At 50.1% G+C, this 22,589-nt stretch overlaps 2 protein-coding genes across 3 annotated transcripts; one reads left to right on the top strand and one right to left on the bottom strand.

Moving 5' to 3' along the window:
• Window positions 1–22: 22 nt before the first annotated feature.
• Window positions 23–9,521, bottom strand: ADAMTS4 (ADAM metallopeptidase with thrombospondin type 1 motif 4). Of its 2 annotated transcripts, none has more exons than XM_020972002.2 (10): window positions 9,351–9,521; window positions 8,287–9,062; window positions 6,801–7,124; window positions 6,507–6,639; window positions 4,606–4,776; window positions 3,994–4,280; window positions 3,620–3,806; window positions 3,007–3,182; window positions 1,885–2,060; window positions 23–1,756 (listed from the first exon to the last, which is right to left on the bottom strand). In XM_020972002.2, exons 2-10 carry the CDS (start codon window positions 8,908–8,910, stop codon window positions 1,330–1,332), a joined length of 2,505 nt encoding a protein of 834 aa, XP_020827661.1. In that variant the 5' UTR covers window positions 8,911–9,062; window positions 9,351–9,521; the 3' UTR covers window positions 23–1,329. The 2 variants fall into 2 exon arrangements, with proteins under 2 accessions (XP_020827661.1, XP_020827664.1); XM_020972005.2 differs by having other exon boundaries at window positions 8,287–9,018.
• Window positions 9,522–13,329: 3,808 nt separating this feature from the next.
• NDUFS2 (NADH:ubiquinone oxidoreductase core subunit S2) lies at window positions 13,330–22,218 on the top strand. Its single transcript, XM_020972006.2, is given in 15 exon segments — window positions 13,330–13,466; window positions 14,355–14,422; window positions 14,425–14,460; window positions 15,856–16,046; window positions 17,533–17,653; window positions 17,885–17,997; window positions 18,243–18,317; window positions 18,535–18,612; window positions 18,763–18,848; window positions 19,103–19,222; window positions 20,804–20,933; window positions 21,261–21,356; window positions 21,541–21,624; window positions 21,771–21,828; window positions 21,948–22,218. Coding segments are annotated over 15 exon segments (1,389 nt in total). The 5' UTR covers window positions 13,330–13,371; the 3' UTR covers window positions 21,986–22,218.
• The last annotated feature ends 371 nt before the right edge of the window (window positions 22,219–22,589 follow it).

Below are 22,589 nucleotides of genomic sequence, written 5' to 3'. Positions count from 1 at the left end.
TGCACAAAATAAAATACATACATTACAAAGGAAACCAGTTATATTGAAATACAGTTATGAAAATATTAAAATAAAAACAAAACAAGTTCACAGATCCCAGGTTAAGAATCCCTGCCCTAGAATCATAGTCTGAGTACTATTAAGCCATTTCTTTCACTCCACACATTCTGAACTTTATCACATCCTGGCTAATTTCTTCCCCTATCCCCATTTCATCCTTTCCTCGATATTCCCCCCACTGCCTCCTGAGTGCTGGTTTTTCTTATTTTATGCTTATAAATTACCAGCTCCCCTGAGTCACGCCTTTCTTAACCCCTTCGTGTATCTTTGTATTGTTGGTGTAGGTTTTTATGTTTGAATTGTCATATTCCATCAACTATGTTAATCACCATGTATTTGTGCCAAGTATTGAGTCCCATCCTGCTCTAAATCTATATGCACATTCTGCTTCATCTGGATTCCCCCTCAGCACCCAGGCCAGAGCTTTGCCCATAGGAGGAGCTGGGTATTAGCAAGGATGGGGTAGTTAGTGGTAACTGAAAGATGCATAGTTGAATACTCATATCCAGTGGCCCTGTAGTCCCCTGGAAGGGGAGGAGGGCAAGAAAGGGGCCAGATGCTTAGATCTTGCCAACCTTAAGTCCTAGACCCCATGCATTCCAGACATAAAAAGGGAAGGGGTGGTAGCCCTCAACTCCCAAAACGAGCACATAGTTGCTGCCCAGTGAATAAATAATGAAGTTAAATTTATTAGAAAACATGATAATTCATGCCACAAACTCCTGTTATCCCCTTTGTTTCTCCTTTAAGGGACAGGGGGTGTGTTTCAGGAGCATACACAGACATACACAGACACACAGACACACAGACACAGACATACGCAAACACACCTCTCATGCCTGTCACCACTAACACTTGATCCCCTGGGTAGGGCAAATGCTATGTGTAGAGGGACAAATTTCTACCTTCCCTCTCTACCCTTCCTTGGTGCTGACCCCTCACAAATCAATGAATAAATATCAAATAAATACAATTGGGGCCCACCCTGCAATTCCTCACCTCCTATGACCAGCTTTGGAGAGGGAATGGGTGGGTACTGAGGGACTCTCCCCCATCTTAGACTTACTAGCCCCCAGTCACATCGTAGCTGGGCTGCCTCTCTCAGCCAGGCAGCCCAGGGCAGGGCCAGCCTGCAAGATGGGGGAAAGGGGTAGGTCCTGCCTTTATTACCACTTCCCTATTGTGCCCTATAGGAGGCAGCTCCTCAGAGCCCCCTCCTTGAAGTCATTTGTGTGCCCCCACCAGGGCTGCTCCCCTGGGAGGGTGAGGTTATTTTTTGCCCACCCAATGGCGCCGCCGGAGAATCTCCAGGATTTGTGCACGCTGTCGCAGCCAGTCCTTTGGGGTGGGTCGAGGGGCTGGAGGTGCAGGCCGGGGTACAAAGAAGCTATAGCGGAGGCGAGGATTCTGAGGATCACCCACCACCAGGGCCTGCAAGGTCAGGGGCTGGGACAACGGCCCGTGGCCTGTTAGGGTTTCTGAGGCTGCAGTGGCACCGCTGTATCGAAGGCTGGCGCCTCCAGGCAGAACCACGTCACTCGCGGATGGCAGTAGTGTGTAGTCCCCGTTGAGGGCATAGGAGCCATCTTGAAGCTTCAGCGCCAGGTAAATGCTGTGGGGGCCAGAATCCCCCTGTTGCCGCACTAGAATGTGGGTAGCACCTGAAGGGATGGTGACCACATCATTGTATCCATACCTGGAGAAGGGTGCAAGAGGGCAGAGTTAGGGAAGGAGGAGGACAAGAAAAAGTGGTCTCCCTTTATCCCGCCTCCGTATTCTGAGGTCTATCATTAGGGCCGGGGTGAAGAAGTCATCTTCCTTTACCTGAACTTCTTGAAGGAGCCTGACTGCTTGCTGCAGCCCGAGCCATCACCGCCACATTGCATACACTTGTCAAACTTTTTCTTAGAGCCAATAATCCGGTCACAGCCAGCATGGATACAGCGGCCCTGAACACAAACTGAGGTGCTGTCCAATGAGCAGGGGGTCCCATCTACCACCTGAGGAGAAGAAAAGTAATGAGGGGAAGTCACCCTGGTGACAGAGGTAGAGGCTTGTGGGGATGGGAAAAAAACAGGAGCCTCATACTACTTCAAGAAGAAAATGCTATAAGGTCTTGGCAATCAGGTCAGGAGCCCAACATGCCAACAAAGTGATAATAATAATAGCTAATATTCACATAGTGCTATGAGCATTTGATCATCACAACAATACTGGAAAGTAAGTGCTATCATTTTACAGTTGAGAAAACTGAGGCAAAGAGCAGTTATGTGATTTGCCCAGGGTCACACAGCTAGTAATTATCTAAGGCTGGATTTGACTTCCAGGCTTCTTCCTGGCTCTAGGTTCAGTGCTCTATCCACTGAGCCACCTAGCTATCTTTGAGATAATAGTGAGTTTTAATGGTGAAAGTAGGGTAAAACTTAGTGGTTACCCTACTTTGCTTGGTACCAACAACACTAAGATTGCCCTGAGGCCAGACCTCCATATTGTGGAGGCTGGTTTGAGGAGCTAGGAGGAGAGAAGAAAGCAAAGGAAAGATGATATCCTGGGTGGCTGGGGCTACAAAGACTCTAATAGTCAGATATACGTGAGCAGTAATTTTCAACACTTTGTGGTTTATTATTTCACCAAGCAGCTGTAAGTAAATATAGATGGCCTGTCTTTGACATAGATTTTTTTTTTAAATTTTGGAGGCAATAGAGGGGTTAAGTGACTTGTCCAGGGTCACACAGCTAGCTAATAAGTATCTGAGTCCGAATTTGAACTCATGTCTTCCTGACTCCAGGGCTGGTACTCTATCTACTGCATTACCTAGCTGCCCCCAAGATGTTTATCTCTTAGCTTTCAGAAAATAGGGTAGGATAGGATCTGTCAGGGTAGTGTGGGAGGTCAGGGCCTTGAGGCTCCCCATACTTTACCCTCCACCCCTGCCTTTGTCCTCACCCTAGGCTCCAGGACATAGTAATAGCCAAGGGCCCGGGCCTGACAAGTGAGCTTGCACTGGTCCTGGGGAGCCACACCACTGTATCGTGGGACCCAATCCATGGGTCCTGGGAAGTTCTTGAAGAGATCAGAGCGGAGATTGTAGGCAGCACACTGTTCCTCACGGAAGGTCAAAGCTGTAGTATCCCAAGACACAGGACAAATAATTAGGACTGAGTCCTACCCCCACCCCCAGCTTCTATCCATCTCCCCAGCTTTGCCTACCATCTGTTTTCCCAGTACTATTTCCAACCCCACCCCTAACTTTCACCACCCATAAACTGCCAAGGAGACGTTGTGTTAGACTCTAAGACTCAATGGCCTTCTTCAACCATCAGGTTCACCAGCACCCATGGCATAGGCATTAGGGCTTCCTCTCCCCTCCCCCCCAAGGGCCTATCCTGTGTACCTTCCCCTTTTGAACTCAGAAGCCCTACAGGGGTGCATAGGAGTCTATGTACAGTAGTCCTACTACCACCCCCCACAGAATGATTCTGTCTCCCAATCTCTAGAGCTTATAGGACAGTTCTTAGAGTCGCAGGCATACCTCTCCATTGTCCCTCCCGCCCCTTACCTGTGCCTGTGGGGCAGTCCTGGGTATGGCAGGAGCGGAAGCGTGTACGGCGGCCCTCACAGTATTTGCCACCATTCCGGGGAACAGGACTAGTACAGTCGCGGGAGGAGAACTGGACACCACCTCCACAAGTCCGAGAGCAGTCACCCCAGGGGCCCCAAGAGCCCCAGCCTCCTGCCTGTGGGGTCTGTTGAAGCATAAGATTTACACCTTCTCACTCACATACCCTCACACTGCCCCATCCTAGCACCAGCCTCATATCCCTCACTTTGTATCCCCACTCTCTCCATCCCTTTTCCTCATAGTCTTTCTTTCCCTGGCCAATAGCCATCCCCCTAGTTACCAACCCCACTCCCACATCTCCTGAACCTCACATTGAAATCCTGGAGCTGAGCACTCTGGAGGCAGCGGCCACTCATGCAGGCCTGGTTGGGTCCACAGGGGGTGCCATCAGCCCAGGGAGAGTGCTTAGTTTGGCACATGGCATGGCCATTGAGGCGGCCAGAGCACCAGAGGGCAGCACAGGGTGGGGGAAGCTGGGGACAGTGTCTGGAGTCAGGCCCAAAGGTCAGCTGGCATTGGCGGTCAGCATCATAGTCCCTGCCAGGGAAGGTCACGGGCAGGCGCAGAGGGGCTGAGGGCTTGTCTAAGAGACAGTGTCCTGGGGAAAGAAAAGAAGGAAAGAGAAAAGTTATCAGGGGCAAGAAGGGGTAGATCCTGATCCTGGGACTAGAAGGCTGACGATATTCCAGCTTCTTAGGGTCTGCTGAATGGGACAAGCACAAGAAACGAGCTCATAAGGACAGTTATGCTTTCTGCCTTCTTCTCACCATTTAGATAGAAGGCACTTGGGGGAGCAAACCCTGAAAAGAGTGGGAGTCTTCCAAGAAGCAGGGATTAAACCTAGGAGGGGCCAAGAGGAGATATGGGGGCAGGGGACACAAGTTTTCACCCATGGAGGTCACGGTTCACTGTGGGATACTGACCATGGCCGTTGTCAAGGAAATCAGTGATGAAGCGGGCGCTGCAGGGGGACCAGGGTTCCTCAGGGTCCACGTGTGCCATAACCGGTGCCATGACATGACGGGAGGAGCTCCCAGGACCGTTCAGACTCACACATGGCTTGGAGTTGTCATGAAGCATGTTAAAGACATGGCCTGTGGGGGCAGAAATACTGCTAAAGACCTGGTCCCATCCCTACCCTTCCCCTTCCATCCCAGGGTGGATTGGATACCTATGCCATGACAATGAAGCATCCAGCAGTTTGCAGATTGAACTCCATCACTCTCTAAGCCCCCCACCCCAACCCAACACAGCCTCTTTATCTGTAATTCTTATGTCTTCAATTCACATCCTTTTGAATATTTATGGAGTAGAGAGTGTAATGAAAAGTACACAGAGGACCTAGGGTTAAATCTTGGCTCTCCTTCTAAGTACCCAGGTGATCTTAGACAAATTACTCCACCTTTCTAGGCCTCAGTTTCTTCAAGGGTAGGATGATAGATTTAATACTAAAAGGAGTCTTGGTGGTCATCTAGGCCAGTGAACCCTTGATATCCCTGAGATTCTTTGGGGGGGGGGCAGGGTCTTTGAAATCAAAACTATTTTCATAATAATACTAAGATGTTTAAATTTCTAAAATAGTAAATATCCATACACACAACCCACATAAATGAAAATTCTTGGGGGGAGGGGGGTTAAGAGGTTCTGAGACCAAAAAATTTGAGAACTGCTGATCCAATCAAACCCCATCATTTTACAGATGAGTTAGTCAATAAGTATTTATTAGGCACCTATTATGTGCCATGCACTGTGTAGGTTGCTTGGTATGTAAAGACATAAAAGAAACAGTCCCTGACCTCAAGAAGCTTGCATTCTATCAGGGGAGATAAAATGTATACACACACCCAATTATATACAAAATGAAAACAAGGTGATTATTTTGGAGGGGAAACACTAGCAGCTAGAGGAGAAGACCTTCAGGAAAGGATTCTTGTAGCAAGTGGCATTTGGGTTGAACTCTGAAGGGCAGTGGGGATTCTAAAAGGGGGTGGTGAGGAGGGAGTGCACTCCGGGCATGAGGGACAACCAGTGCAAATGCCCAAAGATGGGAAATGAGTGATCATGTATGAAGAATAGCAACTAAGCCAATAATGCTGGAGTGAAGAGTGTGTGGAAGGAATAATGTGCAAGAAGACTGGAAAGGTAGGAGGGGGTCAGGTTGTAAAGAGCTTTACACACCCTCAGAAGGAGTTTATATTTGATCTTAGAGGTAATAGGAGTTGATGGAGTAGGGAGTGCAATTTGGGAAAATCACTTTGTGGCGGATGGATTGGAGGAGGGAGACAAGAGGCAAGGAGGCCAGTCAAGAAGTCATTATAATAAAGCCCAGGTGAGAAGGTCCAGGGGAGGCAAGAACCTGAACTAGGGCAGTGGCTGTGTGAAAGAAGAGAAGGGGACAAGAGCATGTATGCAAGTGGTGATGAAGAAATTGAAATGGCAAAATTTGGCAACTGATTGGATTCACAGTTGGTGATGAGATGACAATAAGGTTGCAAATCTGGGTGACTGAACAGATAATGGTGCCCTCAACAGTAACAGAGAAGTTTGAAAGAGGAGTAGGTTTGGAGGGAGAGATAAAGTTGTTTTCAACATGCTGCATTTGAGAAGCCTAGGATATAGTTTGAAATATCCAACAGGCAAGATGATGATGTTAGAATGAGGCTCAGGAAAGAGAGCAGCTGGGATTTAGTTGCTTGATGATAATTGAACCGATGAGAACTGATGAGGTCATCAAGTAAGCAAGTACAGAAAGGAAAGAGAAGAGGGTCTAAGTCAGAGCCTGAGAGGATACACTCATAGATAGTGCCTCTAAAATATCCCTTACCCAGTTCATGAGCAGCAGTGAATGCCGACTGGAGTCCATCATCTTCCACAATGGCACAGCTTCTGGCTGGGTCACACACTGTGCCCACATCAGCCATGCCAAGTGTGTCACATGTAGAGACACCACACAGGTCCTGGGGGAGTACAGATGTGTTAGGAACCAGGAAACCAAGCTCCATAAGGTTGGGCACTCTAGAACATTAGGGGACCTGGATACTGGAAGCTTAGGGGTATAAGAGGCCTAGATAACAGCATAGGAGGGTTTGGGGAAATGGGAAGTTGGTTGGGGACTCACCTGTCGAGTAAACAGAATGGCTGTATCAAAGTGGTCAGGGTGGCTGTCCTCAGGAATGTTGAGGCCCTGCTGCCAGGTACAGAAGCTGCGCAGGGTCTGAGCAGCGCTGGGGCCCACCTGAGGCCCTTCTTCACCAGGCCCAAGCACAACCAGCCGGGTTACCACCAGACTGACTGGATTACGAAGACTTGGGTGGCGGAAAGCCTTGGCAGCAGCTGCCATGACAGTCAGGAGGTATCTCTTCAGCCCAGCCCCATGGAATGCCGCCATCTTGTCATCTGCCACTACCAGGGTCTCCACAAAGCGACTTACTGAGGCAAAGCGCTGGGAGGAAGAGCAAAGCAAAGGAGGGTTTAACCCAGAGACACCAGTGTTTCTTCCCTCCCCCTCACCTCATCCCTACCCCTTTTCCTCTAGGGACTGAAGTTTAGCAGAACCAGATTGGAACCCCTATGACCCCACTGGGTTCATGCTCTTATCTTGGTTATTTCCTTCCTCCCTTCTTTGCCCCAACTCCAAGGGGCTCCTGTGGTTACTCAGAGACATCAGCTGTCGGTTTAGGGAAGGGGAGGGGAAGGGGGTGCCACGTCCCCTGCCACGTGGGCCTCAGGGGGAAAGAACAGCTGAGAGTGCCTGAGAGAAGATGTGGGGGGGCTCCCCCTGTTTGTGAGAGGGGCCTGAAAGCAATGGAATAGATGGTTGAATTGCAACGTGTCTGTGCTATGTGGTGGTGGGGGAACAAGTCTGTCAGCAGCCAGGGCTGGGGCCAGATATCCGGCAATGGCTGGGCTTAGAGGGAGCGTCTGGTCTGGATTAGAAGGAGAAAGAAAGGGAGGGAGGGAAGGAGGGAGGGAGAGAAGGAGGGAGGGAAGAGGGTAGTTAGGAAGCAAAGAAGGGAAAAAGGAAAAGAAAGACCAACTGCCTACCAGGATGAGAAGGGGACAACCTAAAGAGAGATTATGGATGTCCTTCCAGTTTCTGAAAAGGGGTTTGGACTGAAGGGCCAACTCAGATCCATCCTCTTCAGTACAAGCAAAGAAACTGCAAAGTGCTGGGACAGGGATAGGGAGCTAAAGTATGACTGCCTAGTCTGAAGGCACTCCATTTGGGACTCCCGGTGCTGGAGAGAGGGGCCTCAAGGGCCAGTTATAGGGAGGTGTGGTTACTTTCCAGCCGTAGTTTCCATGACTGCTGCAAATTCACCAGCTGGACTCAGCCTTCTTCTAGCCAAGAAAGAGTCTGGGGAGGTTTGGAAGGGGGGCAAGTCAGGAGACTGACACGAAAAGAACACCAAGGGTTCTCGCCCAGAGCTTGCTGGCAAAGTGAATGACTGGTGACCCCTAAGAGAAAGGCGAGTAGAAATAGAAAAGAAAGGAGAGGCGAAAATGGAGCAGGCAGGGGTGGAGGTGGGTGGGGAAGGGATGAATGGAGGTCAGTGGGACAGATATGGTGGAGCGGATGCAGCAGGGACTCTGAAGCTGCCTACCTTGGCTCTTCGAGGGCTGGGGCCTGGGCTCCCGAGTGGGGCCCCAACGTTGCACATGGGGCCCTGGTCTCTGGTGGGGCTCTTTCGGCGTAGGATGTGGGCCCCTTTCCCCCCAGCAGAATTGGGAGCACCCTCTTCTAGGGGCTGAAGGTGGAGCTCTGTCCCCCGGTACTGTAGGACGCCCAGCAGGGCTCCCCCATCCCAATGCAGAGATGCCACAGACTCAGGGTCCCCATTGATGGTGCCCGTCAGGTATGTGCCCACTTCAGCCCCACCTAGCATCGAAGGTGCCTGGCCCAGGTACTGCACAGTCAATCCCTCAACCCGGACACCGGGGTCCTGCTCCAGCTCCAGAAGCAGCGTCTCCCCAAAAGCTGGCAGCCGATATAACAGGAGCCCCTGGGAGCCGGGGCCGGGAAAGATGCTGCCATTGAGTCTCTCGGGAAACACGATCTCTTCCTCCTGAGTGGGGAGGCCCACCAGCTGGGCAAGAGACAAGCAGGAGTCTAGTAGCAGCAACATCAGAAGTAGCAGCCCTGGAAGTGGCTGGGATGGAGTGGGGAGCAGAGGGCTGGTCTGAGTTCCCCCTAAGTCCCTCCTGGGACCTATGTCTGCCTGGGACATGGCACAGCAGCAGTAGCTAGAAGGAAGTGGGGTGTTCGAGGCTCCAGTTACTCCCCCTGCCTGGCTCTTGGAGGATCCTCTCAGCAGGAATCCCCTGTGGGTTCTGACCTGTGCCAGAGGAGGATGCAGATGTTGGCACAGGGACCAGGGAGCTTTCAAAGAAATAAAGAAAATACCCCCACAGAGTTGAGAGGTAAGTCTGGAGCCACCTCCCCAAACACCCCCCCCCTCACCCAGTGGAGTAAGTGACTCCTCTGAGGTTTCCCCTGTTCAAGCTTCTTCAAGTCTCCCTCCTTCTGTCTCCCTCTGCCCTATCTCTGTATGCCTCAGATTCCCTGTGTGTCTGTCTCTTTTGTTTCTATGCCCTTTTCTGTCCTTTCTTCCTCTGTTTGACTTGCTGCATTACTTTCTGACTTGTGGATTTCCCTATCTCCCTATACCTCTCTCTGGGTCTTTGTCTCTTTCTGTGTCTCTCTTCGATTCCGTGTTTGTATCCGTGTCTCTGTCTCAATCTCTCTGTGTCTCCCCAGCCCTCTCCCAGTTGAATTCTCCTTAGTGGGCTCTCCCCGCCAGCGCCTTTAAGTACAGTGAAGAGCGGGGATTGGCTGAGCTGGCGGAGCCACTCAGACTAGAGCTTGAGGTCTTTGGTGGGAAGGCAGATGGGGTGTCTCATTACTTCCAAAAATTCAGGTTTTCAAAGGAAATTGGGGGTGGGGTGGGGGGAGGGGAATCCCCAGCAGTCAGATCCCAGGCACTTGGCCAGCTGATGACACAGCTCTTTTCCTAAATTTGACTCCAACTCTCAGCTGTTTCTTTCCTTTTCTGGGAGTTTATCACAGCCCTGGCTGGGGGTGGGGGGAAGTGGAGTTGGGGGATAACACCACCCCCAGCTCTAGTATGAACAGAATAACAACCAAAGCCAAGAGAAAAACTACCCCCCCACCCCCATCTAAATCTCTTATTCCTAACTCTGAAGGGGATGGAGGACTCCCTAAAGATGACCCCTGTTCCCTGGGAGCTGGGTCTCGGAACTGAGGGAGATGAATGAGTGAACAAAGAGGAACAAAAGAAATAGCTCAGAGAGGAACACACCAGAAGTCCCAGTGAGTTTAGGGCAAGGAAGTTTTAAGTTTAGGGATGCTGAATGGTCTACCTGGGACAGTGGAGAGGATGAATGGGATTGGTGGTGGCGGGGGGGGGGGGGGGGGGGGGGGAGGACAACGGGACAAGGGAGTTTATAATTTGGAGGTAGGGCAATTCTGCTTGGAGCTAGGGTTGGGGATAGAGGGCAGTATGAGAGGAGTTAATGACTTTTCCTTTTGTACAAGGAGGATCCAGCCTGGGCCAGGGCAGGGATTCCCGTGCCAGAAACCACCTCCTCTCCCTTACCATCCCCCCCCACTCAGGCTCCCCTTTCCTTAGCTTCCCTCCTCCCCTCAACACATACCCGGAACAGCCATTCCGCCTCCGTTCTCCCCCAGGGCTCCCCCTCCTCAATTCATGTCCTCCCCCCTACTTCCTGGCTCCCCCTTTTTCTTGGCCTGGCTCCCAGTCAATTCCCCTAGGGCTCCTGGCCCCACTCCTACTCTCTCCCAGAAGCATGGGTCCCTGTCCTACCCTCCCCCAGAGACTTTCTTTCTCATCTTTCTCTCCTTCCCTGCCCCCCCCCAGCCTGATCACTCTAGTTTGCCTCTCCCCTAACAGAATTAGTTAGGGTCCATCAGGACCTCAGAGATCACAAATTGAGGCCCCAAGAGGATGTGATTTACCTAAGGTCACACAGCTGCTAAGTATCAGAGTATGGACTCCAACCCAATCTAAGTCTAACCCCCAAGTCCAATATTCTTTCCATATTGCCTTTCTCAGCCATCCCTCAAGAGGTCTCTATTCTCATATATCCTCAACTCTGCTTCTAACATTTCCATCCTCCCACCCTTACCCTGGGAACTCGTGGCCTTATAATCATTATTGGCTTCTCCTTTCTTATTCTCCAGGGGATGTCTCCATTGTACATACGGGGAAATTGACACACAGAGAAAGACAGGAACTTTGTGTGTGTAATGTTGGTAGTAAGGGGATGGAGGGCTTGGGGGAAGGGACAAGTACAGGAGAAGGCTACTTCTGACATACGAGCAGGGTCAGTAGGAGTCTGGACTTGGGGCAATTCCTGCTCTCACCCCCACCCTATGGCCACTCCTTTCCCCAGGAAATCCCCAGGAAGGATTGAGTTGCCAACTGATCCCTCCCCCTTCCCAGGAGCAAGACCCCCTCCTCCCTCCCATTCATACCTCTAATTCACTTTTCCCAGTCATCTCCCGCTCCTCACCTCACATCCTGCCCTGCCATTTCCTTTATCCTTTTCCCCTTCCACCCTAGGGGCCACCAGTACCTGCCCATAATGCCTACTACCTCCTGCACCACCCAGCCCTGCATCACTGCTGAGCCATATTTTCCTCTCTTTACCTAATACACCAAGCCCTGATGATATTGGGAATGTGAGACTCTCTGGGGTAAAAGCAGGGGCAAGGAGGGAGCCTGGGCTGGGACAAGGCTAGGGTCTGAGGCAGGAAGGGGCTGGAGCAAGAGGAGCTATCCCCAGAGGGCTCCCCCACCCCCACCCCTTTAACACAAGAGGAGGACAAAGGGGGTGACAAAGCAGATGAAGACAAAGGGCCTCAGAATGGCAAGGGGGGGTGGGTGGCGGCAGCCTGGGTAGGGCACAAAAGATTCAGTGTCCTGGGCAGCCCCCCTAGGAGCCGGCCCCGCCTGAGCTCAATCCACCCTCCAGGGCTAGTGAGCACAGATGCTAACCCCCACCTCTCCTGAGCCTAGCGAGGGCAAGAGACAGAACAATCTCTTTATTTGTAACTTTCCTCCACTCCCCCATGCTCTTTCTCTTCACTGTGCCCATCCCTCCTATTTTAAAGAGTAAAGTTTCCTCTGGGGTCTCAGAGATGGACTCTGTGCTACAGAAATCATAGCAGCTCATCTCTCCTCACTCTTGCTCTGTGGGAGTCATTCCTCCGCTCTGATCCAAGCCTAGGCTATTTCCCATAGCCACAGGCTCTGGCCCCACCCTTTGGAACATTTCCTATTAGGTCAGTTCCCAGGCAATAGTAGTCTGGCCTCTCCCTTGTGTCCACCCTTTCCCCCCACTCACACAATTCTGGAACTTGGTAGCTACCTGTCAATACTTTGACCCCCTACATTGAACCATTACCTCCCACATGTCCCTTTAGGCTCACTGCTGCCTTGGTTTCTCCCCACTTCCCACCCCAAGTCTTCTGCAGTGCTGGTGGGCTACGTCTGTCCCAGGGTCCCTGTCTGAATAAACCTCATCTTTCCACTCTCACACTCATATGGTGGCTGGGGATGGAGTTCCAGACTTAAGGGGTGGCCCAGCTCTAGCTGGGGGGCTTGGAGGACCAGGGTGAGGGTGGGGCCTCCAAGGGTGGTTAGAAGGGATATTCTTCTATTTTTTCAGAACCAGGATCAGGATTAACATCCTGACTACTTCCCAGCACTGGGCCAGCAGAGGTGAGGTTGTGGGTCACCAGCAAGGCCAGAAGCACAAGAAGAACAAGATAGGGCCTAGGCTAGGAGAGAAAATGGTGGAAGTGGAAGGACAGTGCCCAGACCCTGGGTCAATTAGAAGGATGTCTACCCCTCCCTCAGCCTCTCCCTTCCCATGCTGGGTGTAGCTGCTGTCTCAGCCCCAGGTTCCCCCTTTCCTCCCAATGCTGGTGGCCTTGGCTCACACTACTGTTTTGATTTCCATTTGGCGGGAGCCCCCAGCCCCTCCCCATTTGGGTTCCCCCATCCCTATTCAGAACATCTGGGAATTAGGCTGGGGAGGGAATTTCCCAGGCTCCTGCTGCCTCCGACCCTGCGATGGGGGAGGGGATGGGGAGTGCCTAGGGCTCCCCCGAATGGGGCCCAGATGTGCAAGGCCTCAGACACATTTGGGCAGCAGGCCCTCAGCAGGGAAAGCAGCCAGATGGAGAACAGCCTGGGCGGGGGAAGCTTCTGACAACAGTCCGAGATAGGGCTCCACCTTCCCAGCAGCTGTGGCCTAGAAGCCGAGGAGGGCTCCTCCAGCTTCCGCGTTTATACTGTCCTATAGTACCTATATGCTAAAGATGCTCCCCCTCCGTACTTCTCCCCCCTCCCCCCTTCATTGGCTTGAGTCATAGAGATAGCGCACTCGCTCCAACACCAGGGGGCGTATTTCAGCAGACCCAAGACTTGCCCACAGTTAAAATGGAAGGTGCCCGTAGCGGACTCAAGCAATGAAGCCAAGCCCCGGGACCCGGATGTTGCCCAGGCCACTCGCCCGAAGCTTTTGCCAGCTTTCAAGATGGCATCCCCACCGTATCCAGCCGTAACAAGAAGCTAAGGGAGTGACGCGTAGCGACCGCTTCCGCCCGGTTCTCCTTCCTAGGGGCCTGCAGCGGCAGCAAGATGGCGACATTGAGGGCTCTGGGGAAGCTCCGGACCCTCGTGGTCTCCGTGCCGCGGCCTGGCTTCGGGGTCCGGCTGACGCTTCAGCCCAGCAGGTGAGGAGGAGGAGGAAAGCCTTGGTCCTGCTCCCCGCCCCCAACCCCCGAAGGCCGGGGCCATTACCCTAAGCCCTTTGACCCCCAAACAGAGTGAGTGACCCAGGCTTGTGACCTCGTCTCTCCCCGCTCCTCCCCCCGGTTTTCCGTAAGCCTCTGGGCTGGGTGATTCCCCCAATTTTAGGCTGGTGGTGGTAAGGGGGTGCCCTCGGTGGCCTGCGTGGACTCCCTCGTTCCTTGCCCCTTTTCATCTGTGGACTTGAGATCCCCCCGTCCCCCGAATCTCCCACGGTCAGGCTGGGGGGCGGCTGCTTCGTTATCCCCGCCTTAGCTCAGTGAAGGCAGGGCCGGGGTCTTCCTTCCCCCCAGGCTGGGATGCACCCTCTGGTCAGCCGGGAAGCTGGGTCTGCCCTGGGCCCGGTCCCCTGAATGACCTTGGACAGCTTGTCTAGGAGGAGCAGAACTGGGCACTCTGTAACCTTCCCTGGCCAAGGAGTCATGTGCGAGCTGTCTGTAGAAAGTAGTTATTGATCAGGATCAAATGAGTCTACATAGTTAGTAAGGCCTTTACAAACCTTTGAGTACTAGATTATTATTATTATTGTTATTTATTATTGTTGTTGTTAGAAAGAGGCTATACTGATCCCTTGTCATTTGACTTGGTTGGAAGGTAGGGAAGAGGTAAAAATACCCTTCCCTCTGCAAACAATTAGATCTGGTCCATCTCTCAGCAGGCTCATTCAGTTCAATTCTGCAAACACTAAAGAATCACTGTGCAAGGCACTGGGGATATAGGATGACAGAGGGAAAAGAAAATAAAGCAGTCCCTATCCTCAGAGAGCATAGAGTTTGACTTTTGTCCCTGCTGACCTGCTTTCTCATCCCCAGAGGTTCTCGGCAGTGGCAGCCAGATGTGGATTGGGCAGAACAGTTTGGGGGGGCTGTCATGTACCCAAATAAGAAACCACCCTCTGGAAGCCTGCACCCTGGAATGGTGAGTCTGAGGATCCATATGCCCCTAGTTCCACCAACTTTGTCACTCACCCAGAGCTACTTCCCTTGTGTTTCTACCTCAGTTGATATCTCATTAGTGTTGAGTTGGTCTCATTTGAGCTATCCAGTCCTTCTCTTAAGCATGTTTCAGCCCCCTATTCTTTATGTATTCCCTCTCAGAGATTCTGTGAATTTCCATAGTGTCAACTAGCTCCCCTTTTAAAACTTTATCTTTAATAATAACCTCCCTCTTGAGTTCCAGTCCTGCAAGTCCAGCTGCCTGCTTGATACTTCTAATTGTATGTCCCACTGTCATCAGATTCAGTTTATTTTCATCCTTCCAACACTGGCTTGCTTCCCGTTTTTTCTTCTTTCTGTTAGTAGTACAGTCCTCCTAATCCCTCAGGTTCAAAACTTTGAGCCCTCTCTTCCCACATCCAGTAAATAATTAAGTCCCCCTACCTCACATTTAGCTCTCCTACTTCCGTTTCTACTTCTGCCAGCCTAATTTAGGTTTTTAATCACATCGTGTTTGTATTATTGCAGTAGCCTCCTAAGTGGCCTAGTTACCTTGAGTCTGTCTTCCCTTGAACCTATCTTATTCATTGCTACTACATTGATCTTCTGAAAATATCATCTTCACTGTGTCACTACTACTCAAAAACCTTTAGGGGTTCACCATTGTCCACACGACAAAGTCTGGCCTCTCATTCATAGCCCTTCACAAACTGGATCCAACCTACCTTTCTAACTTAATCTTCCACCATTTACCAACATGATTTCTGTTCCAGCCAAGCTGCCATGTTCATTGTACTCCAAACCACCTTTCACATTTTATCTCCATGCCATTGTATGTTCAGATTCTCTCTGTTCCCTGATGTCTTTGCCTTTCCTCTGCCAAGTACCCTATCTAAAGCCTCCCCAACCTTCAAACCCAGTTAAAAAATTATGTTCCGTGAAGCCTCCTTTGACACTTCACCCGCAGTGACCTCTCCCTCATTTGATTTCCTTTAGCATTCATTTGTCACTTAAATATTTCCTTGTATTACTAATTTTCATGGTAATATTTCTGATATCTCTAACTAGATTATAAAATTTGAGCAAGTTTCATGTATTCAACATTGCCTTACGCTTTATGAGGAATTAGGAAAAGTAAGATTTGGGGTCCCTGCCCTCAAGGAACCCAGACAGTCTTCCACACTTCTCCTTTCCTTTGACCCTTAAGCATTTTAAGGGTATAAAAGGAGGAAGGCAGTAAAATTGGTGTGCTAAGGGGTTAATATAGGATAGGACCTCCCGGTAATAGGTTAATAACCCTTTTAGTCCTTGGGAGAATTCCAGAGCAGTCACCATCTATCCCTAAGCCTCGTATTCTTCCTCTTCCCCCCACCCACAGATGTGGATCTTCCAAAAGACACTAAGGTGTCCAATGTGACTCTAAACTTTGGGCCCCAGCACCCAGCAGCTCATGGAGTCCTTCGGCTAGTGATGGAACTAAGTGGAGAAATGGTGCGGAAGTGTGATCCCCACATTGGCCTGCTTCACAGAGGCACTGAAAAGCTCATCGAATACAAGACTTACTTGCAGGTGTGGGGAATGAATAAGAGGTGAAAATGTAGGGTGTCTAGGCTTTGTGATTTGTCATTTTGGCCACTCTAGGTCCCATGGAAGTTGTGGGGGCAGTGGGGAAGCATGATGGTTATCCTTTGCACCTTTTCCATGTTAAGGCAGTCCTGGGACAGATGAGAAGAGTTGGGGGAGAGCTGTGGGTTAATGGAAAGCAATGCCATGATTGATTGGGCTTGGATTTAGCAGTAGAAGCCATGTCTCCTAGCTTCTCTTCCTAAGTCTCCCATCATGTTTTTGTTTTGTTTTTTAGTGAGGCAGTTGGGGTTAAGTGACTTGCCCAGGGTCACACAGGTAGTAAGTGTCATGTGTCTGAGGCCAGATTTGAACTCAGGTCTTCCTGACTCCAAGGCTGGAGCTCTATCTACTGAGCCACCTAGCTGCCCCTTCCCATCATTTTCTTGATCAACTTTTGGCTGCCCCTCTTTACCTTGTGCCTCAGTTTCTCTGATGTCATATCAAATCCAGCCAGTGCGTCACAGATTATTTCCCAGGACAGGGGACAAAGTGAAAGACGTCATCTTTTTTTGTTTGGACGTCCCTGTATCTTCCAGCTGCCTAAGTTTCCTTTTGAAATGTTCAGTGAGTCAGAATTACTGAGAATGAGAGGTTATGGCTGCTGCTGGCTTGTGGGATGGAGGAGGGGGTAAGTGGGAACTATGACAACCAAGTGGTGAGAATCGGGATGGCAGCATTGTTGGGGTTTGTGTTTGAGGCAGGATTCAGCAGTTATTTATTTATTTATCTATTTATGTATTTATTTATTTATTTATAGCCTATTTGAAGGGAGAGAGCAAAGAGTCCTAAAGTGAAAGGTTGTGAAACTGAAACTTAGTGGCCAAGTAAAGGGGTCAGGCGTAGTGACTGTGAGATTCCCCAGGAGACTTGAGAATGATGGTTTCTGGCCCTCGGGTCCACGGAATTAAAAACTCTTCAGCTTAGCTCCACGTCACAGTGATGGCCAAGAAAGAACGAACTGTCCTGATGGAATCAGCCCAAGCCCCACCTCTTTCCTGGAAGCTACAGCTTGGACAGCAGAGGCCTAGTGCGAACTCGATGAGAACCTTATGCAGAGGACTACTCTAATCATGAACAAATCCTGCCCGTCTCAGTTCTAAAGGGCCCTATTCCCTTTAGACCCTTATTCTTGACAATTCCTGTGACCGTTCTTCCCAGTCCCACTTCCAGCTTCTTTAATTCCTTTTCTTCTGTTAGACTTGGAGAAGACATGATGACTTGGTAGTTTAAGATATCATGCAGTTGTCGCCTTGTCTGGGATGCTATTAGAATAGCTTAAATTTTGCTAGGAGGCCAAGGACTTGGCAGACACGTGTGGTCCTGGCTCCTGGAGCCAGTTCAGAAGAACATTTGCCCCAGTCAGACAGGAGATCTGTACTAGATACGAGATGTGGCAAGATTTCCCTTATTGTCTGTCTTCTTTCTATAGGCCCTTCCATACTTTGACCGGCTGGATTATGTGTCCATGATGTGTAATGAACAGTGCTATTCCTTGGCTGTAGAGAAGCTACTTAATATCCAGCCTCCCCCCCGGGCACAGTGGATCCGAGGTATGTCTCAGTCTCCTTGGTGCCCACTCTGGGGGTGATATATCTGAGTCCTGTTCCCCTACCTGCCCTGGAGAGCAGTGTATAGAAGAGGCAGTCCAGCCCTTCCCTTTTGATGTTCGTTGTTCTCGAGCGTCTCAGACTGGACAGAGTAGGCTCTGTTGGCTTTTCTGAGATAGTTCTGCCTCCCTTGTTCTCATATTTTTCTGCTCCCTCTTTCCTCCCTCTCCACAGTGCTATTTGGAGAGATCACACGGTTGCTGAACCATATTATGGCACTGACCACACATGCCCTGGACATTGGGGCCATGACTCCCTTCTTCTGGATGTTTGAAGAAAGGGAGAAGGTATAACTGGGCACAGAGATTAGAGGTGGTTTGAAGGAAAGTACAGAAAAGGGAGATATTGAAGGGCTCTGGGTGTGAGATTGGGAAACATAGCTGACATACAGAGTAATGGCCAGGGGACCGGCTTCTTGGAAGTTATCTTGATTATTTTTTAGTGTTGGAATGCTACAGGTGGTGATACAAAGAGTGTGGTATTCTTGGGGGGCCAAGGGCTTTATCTCTGATTTTCAGTGTGTCCCTTCTAGATGTTTGAGTTTTATGAACGAGTATCAGGGGCACGAATGCATGCAGCATACATACGTCCAGGAGGGGTGCACCAGGTAAGAAGAGCCCCTTCTGCAGTGCCTGCCATCCTCCCGTCCCTTCATGCCTCACCTCTGTTCTCTCTGGCTACAGTATTTTAGGATTCCCTGACTGGGGAAAATAGGAAGTTAGATGTAGCCCTAATATTCCATAGGGTTAGGCATGGAGAATTTTGGGACTTTCTCTGATGGGTCAATGTCCCTTTCTCTAACTTGCCTCTACCTGGCTCCTCAGGACCTGCCCCTTGGGCTCATGGATGACATTTATGAATTTGTCAAGAACTTCTCCATTCGGATTGATGAGCTTGAAGAAGTAAGATAAAGGGGAATGAGGAAACCTGCCTGGGTACTGCCAGGAATTACTCAAGGTGGAGTGGGGAGGTACTAGCCTTTGGTTCTAAAAAAAATGAGAGCTTCCCTGGCATGAGGTGATACATTGGCACTTCTTTCCTTGGGGTGGCAGATGCTGACCAACAATCGGATTTGGCGAAATCGAACAGTTGACATTGGAGTGGTAACTTCAGAAGAGGCCCTAAACTATGGCTTCAGGTCAGTAGCTGGACAAGGCAGAGCAGGGATGAGTACCCTTGGGCAAGGCCCATGTTATACCCAGAAGTGAAGAAACTGGTCTTTTTGGGTGGGAGGCTAGGCCATCTTGCTGCTCTTGGCATTTGTGGTATTGTCCCTCTTCTGGCTGCCCTTCAGCTTGGACTTGAATCTGCCCAGAGGCAGTGTGAAAGAGAGCAATGGCATCTTTGTTGATTATGGAATGTAACCTTCTCTCTCTACCTTTCCTGTAATAGTGGGGTGATGCTTCGAGGCTCCGGGATTCAGTGGGACCTGCGGAAGACTCAGCCTTATGATGCATATGACCAAGTAGAGTTTGATGTCCCCATTGGTTCCAAAGGCGACTGCTATGACAGGTAGGACGGAGCCGCCTTCCAACTCCTGTCCTTCCCTCATCTTCACCTGCAGTAACTGCTGTTTGTATAGAGTTTTTTACTCACTGAAGTGCTTTTACACATAGACATTCTCATTTAACTCAGAAGATCTTTGATTTCATCCAGGGAGGAATCTTGTTATGGGAGCTGTCTCTACCTGCACAACTCATAAACTGTCCCTGACTTAGATAAATGTTGGAGTGTTGCTTAAGGCACATAGAAGGCATGACTTACCTGGAGTCAATCAGTAGGTGGCAGAGTTGGGAGTTGAACCTAGGTCTGACTTGAAGCCTAGCACTCTATTCACCATGTCGTACTTCCTCCTTTATCATTTTACCTTCGAGGTGACCTTTGAAGTGCTGGTGGAATTTTGTTTTACGTTTGAGAAAACTAATGCATAGATTTGGTTGCCTTTGTCAAGATTATGTTAATGGTAATGAAGCAAGGACAAGAGTCGAGTTCTTCTTCCTCCCAGCCCACAGATCTTTAGTTTCCCGAGCACTCTCATGTGCATATTAATTTTCTGAGAGGTCATCAGGGTAAGTCTTCGTCTTACAAATGAGGAAGTAGAGCCTGAGAAGTTGGGGCTTCCCTGGAGCTCACCGAGTTAGAGCAGCACCTTCTGCTGTCTCTTAGTTCCACCTTTGTCCTCCTCAGTCATACAGCACCATCCGATTGGCCCTGCCTTGCTCCATCCTAGGAAGGAGCACTGGCTAGAGAGGTCCACGCGTAGTCCGCCAACCTTCTGCTCCAGTGGGGCGGTGTGCTCTCCTAGTGCCCCCTGAGAGGGCCACTGGGTGGCTCCAGGGAGATCCAGCAAGCCGTAGGGAGTCAGTCCTGCCTCCTAGCATCTTACATTCCTTTGACACAGTATAGATAATTAATCTGTAGGCAGTGAGTAGAGCACAGAACTTGGAGTCCAGGGGCCTGCATGTGAGCCTGCCCTCAGACACTTAGTAACTGCAGGTCTGGGCCACAACCCTTAACCTCCCTTTGCCTCAGGTTCCTCATCTGTAAAATGGGCTTAATAGCAGCACCTACCTCGATGAGTGGTTGTGTGAGGATCACATGCATAATGTATGTAAAGCCCTTTGCAAACCATAAAGTACTGTGTAAGTGAGGTCCTCTTGAAGAGGGCCATGACATCGGGAAGGTGATATAATGACTTGCAAGTGAATTGGATTTAGTGAGGCATGGCTGTGCAGAGTCACCAACCTCACTCTCTCCTCCGGAGCCATCTGGGTCCAGTGGCCAGATATAGATCAGGCTGATTGGAGATGGCCCCCATGTAAGTGTCAGTTATTTGGTGGAGTGGGAGGAACAGCTTCCCTAGGGCCTAACCAAAAGAAACAAAGAGAAGACTGTGGGAGGGGTCTTACAGGGTTGTTGGGATATGCTTCAGGCTCAGGGCGAGGCAGAAATATCAGAGGTAGAGAGGTCTCATATAGGGGGCTTAGAGTAGCCAATGGGTACAGTTTAGGGTTTTGCCCTGCTAGACCTGGGCAGGGCAGGACCCTAACTGATCTCAGACCTTCCTTGTTTCTCTGTTGGACCACCTTCTAGGTACCTGTGTCGGGTAGAAGAGATGCGTCAGGCTCTCCGGATCATTCTGCAGTGTCTTAACAAGATGCCTCCTGGGGAGATCAAAGTTGATGATGCCAAAGTGTCTCCACCAAAGCGGGCAGAGATGAAGGTTGGAGATAGGGAATGGTCTAGGAGAGGAACTGAGGACAGAGAAAGAATAGAAAAGGGGAAAGTGATCAGAGCTGAGCTTCAGTCCCTGAAAGGATTGTCTTTGTGAGGCTAACACACTTTGGTCCTCTTTTCTTTGTTTATATTTCATTTGTAAACTTTGTTATCTATATTTACACTTGCATTTTGTTTTATGTGGGTATTGATTATCCTGTTGGTTTCTTTCTTTCAATTGGTCCTAAGCATAGGTCTCTCTCCCCATAGAGTGTACTCAGGTCTTTGATTATGACTGACTGAGTTTTTCACTCCTTTCTTCTTCGTCCTCTAGACATCCATGGAGTCACTAATCCATCACTTCAAGCTCTATACTGAGGGCTACCAGGTTCCACCAGGTGCTACATACACTGCCATCGAGGCACCAAAGGTAAGGAATTACCACAGTGGGAGAAGGCATAGTGATGTGCACCTAGGAGGACTTTGATGGATGAATGTTGATTATATTGGAAAAGAAACATGAGAATTGACAAGAGAAATAGGAAATGGTCAGGAATTGTCTTCCTTTTTGGGGAATCAGGGATGTGACATCTCCCTTGCACCTTCTTGCACAGGGAGAGTTTGGAGTATACCTAGTTTCTGATGGCAGCAGCCGCCCCTATCGATGCAAGATCAAAGCACCTGGCTTTGCCCACTTGGTGAGAACAACAGACCCCAGTTATTTCCAAATCCCAGGGCCTGTAAGAACTGACTCCCTACAAACCCTCAGTGCTCTTTCTCTCCTTCCTGTATTCCACCCCCAGTATTGATCATCTGATGTTCTTTTGCTTTCTCACATCTCCAGGCTGGTTTGGACAAGATGTCTAAGGGGCACATGCTGGCGGATGTGGTGGCAATCATAGGTATGAGTGTCTTTGGGTGGGCGGTATAATGTCCTGCATGGGTTGAGGACTGAGATCGAGCATAGGGAATAGAAATGTATGGCCCCTGCAGACACTAGTTTCTTTCTTCTACCCTCTAGGTACCCAGGACATCGTGTTTGGAGAGGTAGATCGGTGAGCCAGAGAACAGCAACTTATCTCTGCTATCTCCTCACTGATTACCATCTCCTGAGGGAAGTGGGAGGGAAAGATAGGCTCTGTGTGTGTGTGTGTGAGTGAGAGAGATAGAGAGAGAGAGAGAGAGAGGGAGAGAGAGAGGGCGTGGGGTGCACGCACACACTCACTGAGTGATCTGTGCTTCTGCTAAGATAAAGGAAATAACAATAAATTAGCCGCTCTGCGGTCCCCGTGTCCAGCTTCCCTTTCTTCCTTCTGTCCATCCTTCCCATTACTTTACTTTGCCTATGAAAGTTTTTTTGTCTATGGGTTTTTCCAGGATCTTGGGTAAGAAGGGTAGAGGGAGGGGCAGCTTAAACCCCCCTCACTTCCCCGTCACCAGACTCAGATGTCTGGGGATCTTTTACCACCCTTGCCACTCCCACATGCTCTTTCCACTTCTCCTTTCCCTGTTTCCTTTGTTCTTCCCCTTTTCTCCTCTCAGTTTCCTCTGTCCTTGCAGAGCTGCTTTGGCCTCATGCTGTTAATTCCCATTCTTGTAACCCCTCTACCCTAAACCTTGGGTAGAGGCAGGAAACCGCAGGGAGAAAGAACGTGGTAGACGC

This window comes from Phascolarctos cinereus, unplaced genomic scaffold, assembly GCF_003287225.1.
Source record: "Phascolarctos cinereus isolate Bilbo 61053 unplaced genomic scaffold, phaCin_HiC Scaffold_5;HRSCAF=322, whole genome shotgun sequence".
NCBI lineage: Eukaryota > Metazoa > Chordata > Mammalia > Diprotodontia > Phascolarctidae > Phascolarctos > Phascolarctos cinereus.
Note: the sequence above shows the minus strand (reverse complement) of the source record. Positions and strands in the feature narration are given on the sequence as shown.

Excerpts from the sequence above, each read along its gene's own strand:
- ADAMTS4 (XM_020972002.2), bottom strand. The coding sequence starts at position 8,910 with ATGTCCCAGGCAGACATAGGTCCCAGGAGGGACTTAGGGGGAACTCAG. Across the intron at positions 7,125-8,286 it reads CCAGCCCTCGAAGAGCCAAG|CGCTTTGCCTCAGTAAGTCG; the intron begins GTAGGCAGCTTC and ends TCTTCCTCCCAG. Across the intron at positions 4,777-6,506 it reads CACTGCTGCTCATGAACTGG|GCCATGTCTTTAACATGCTT; the intron begins GTAAGGGATATT and ends CTGCCCCCACAG.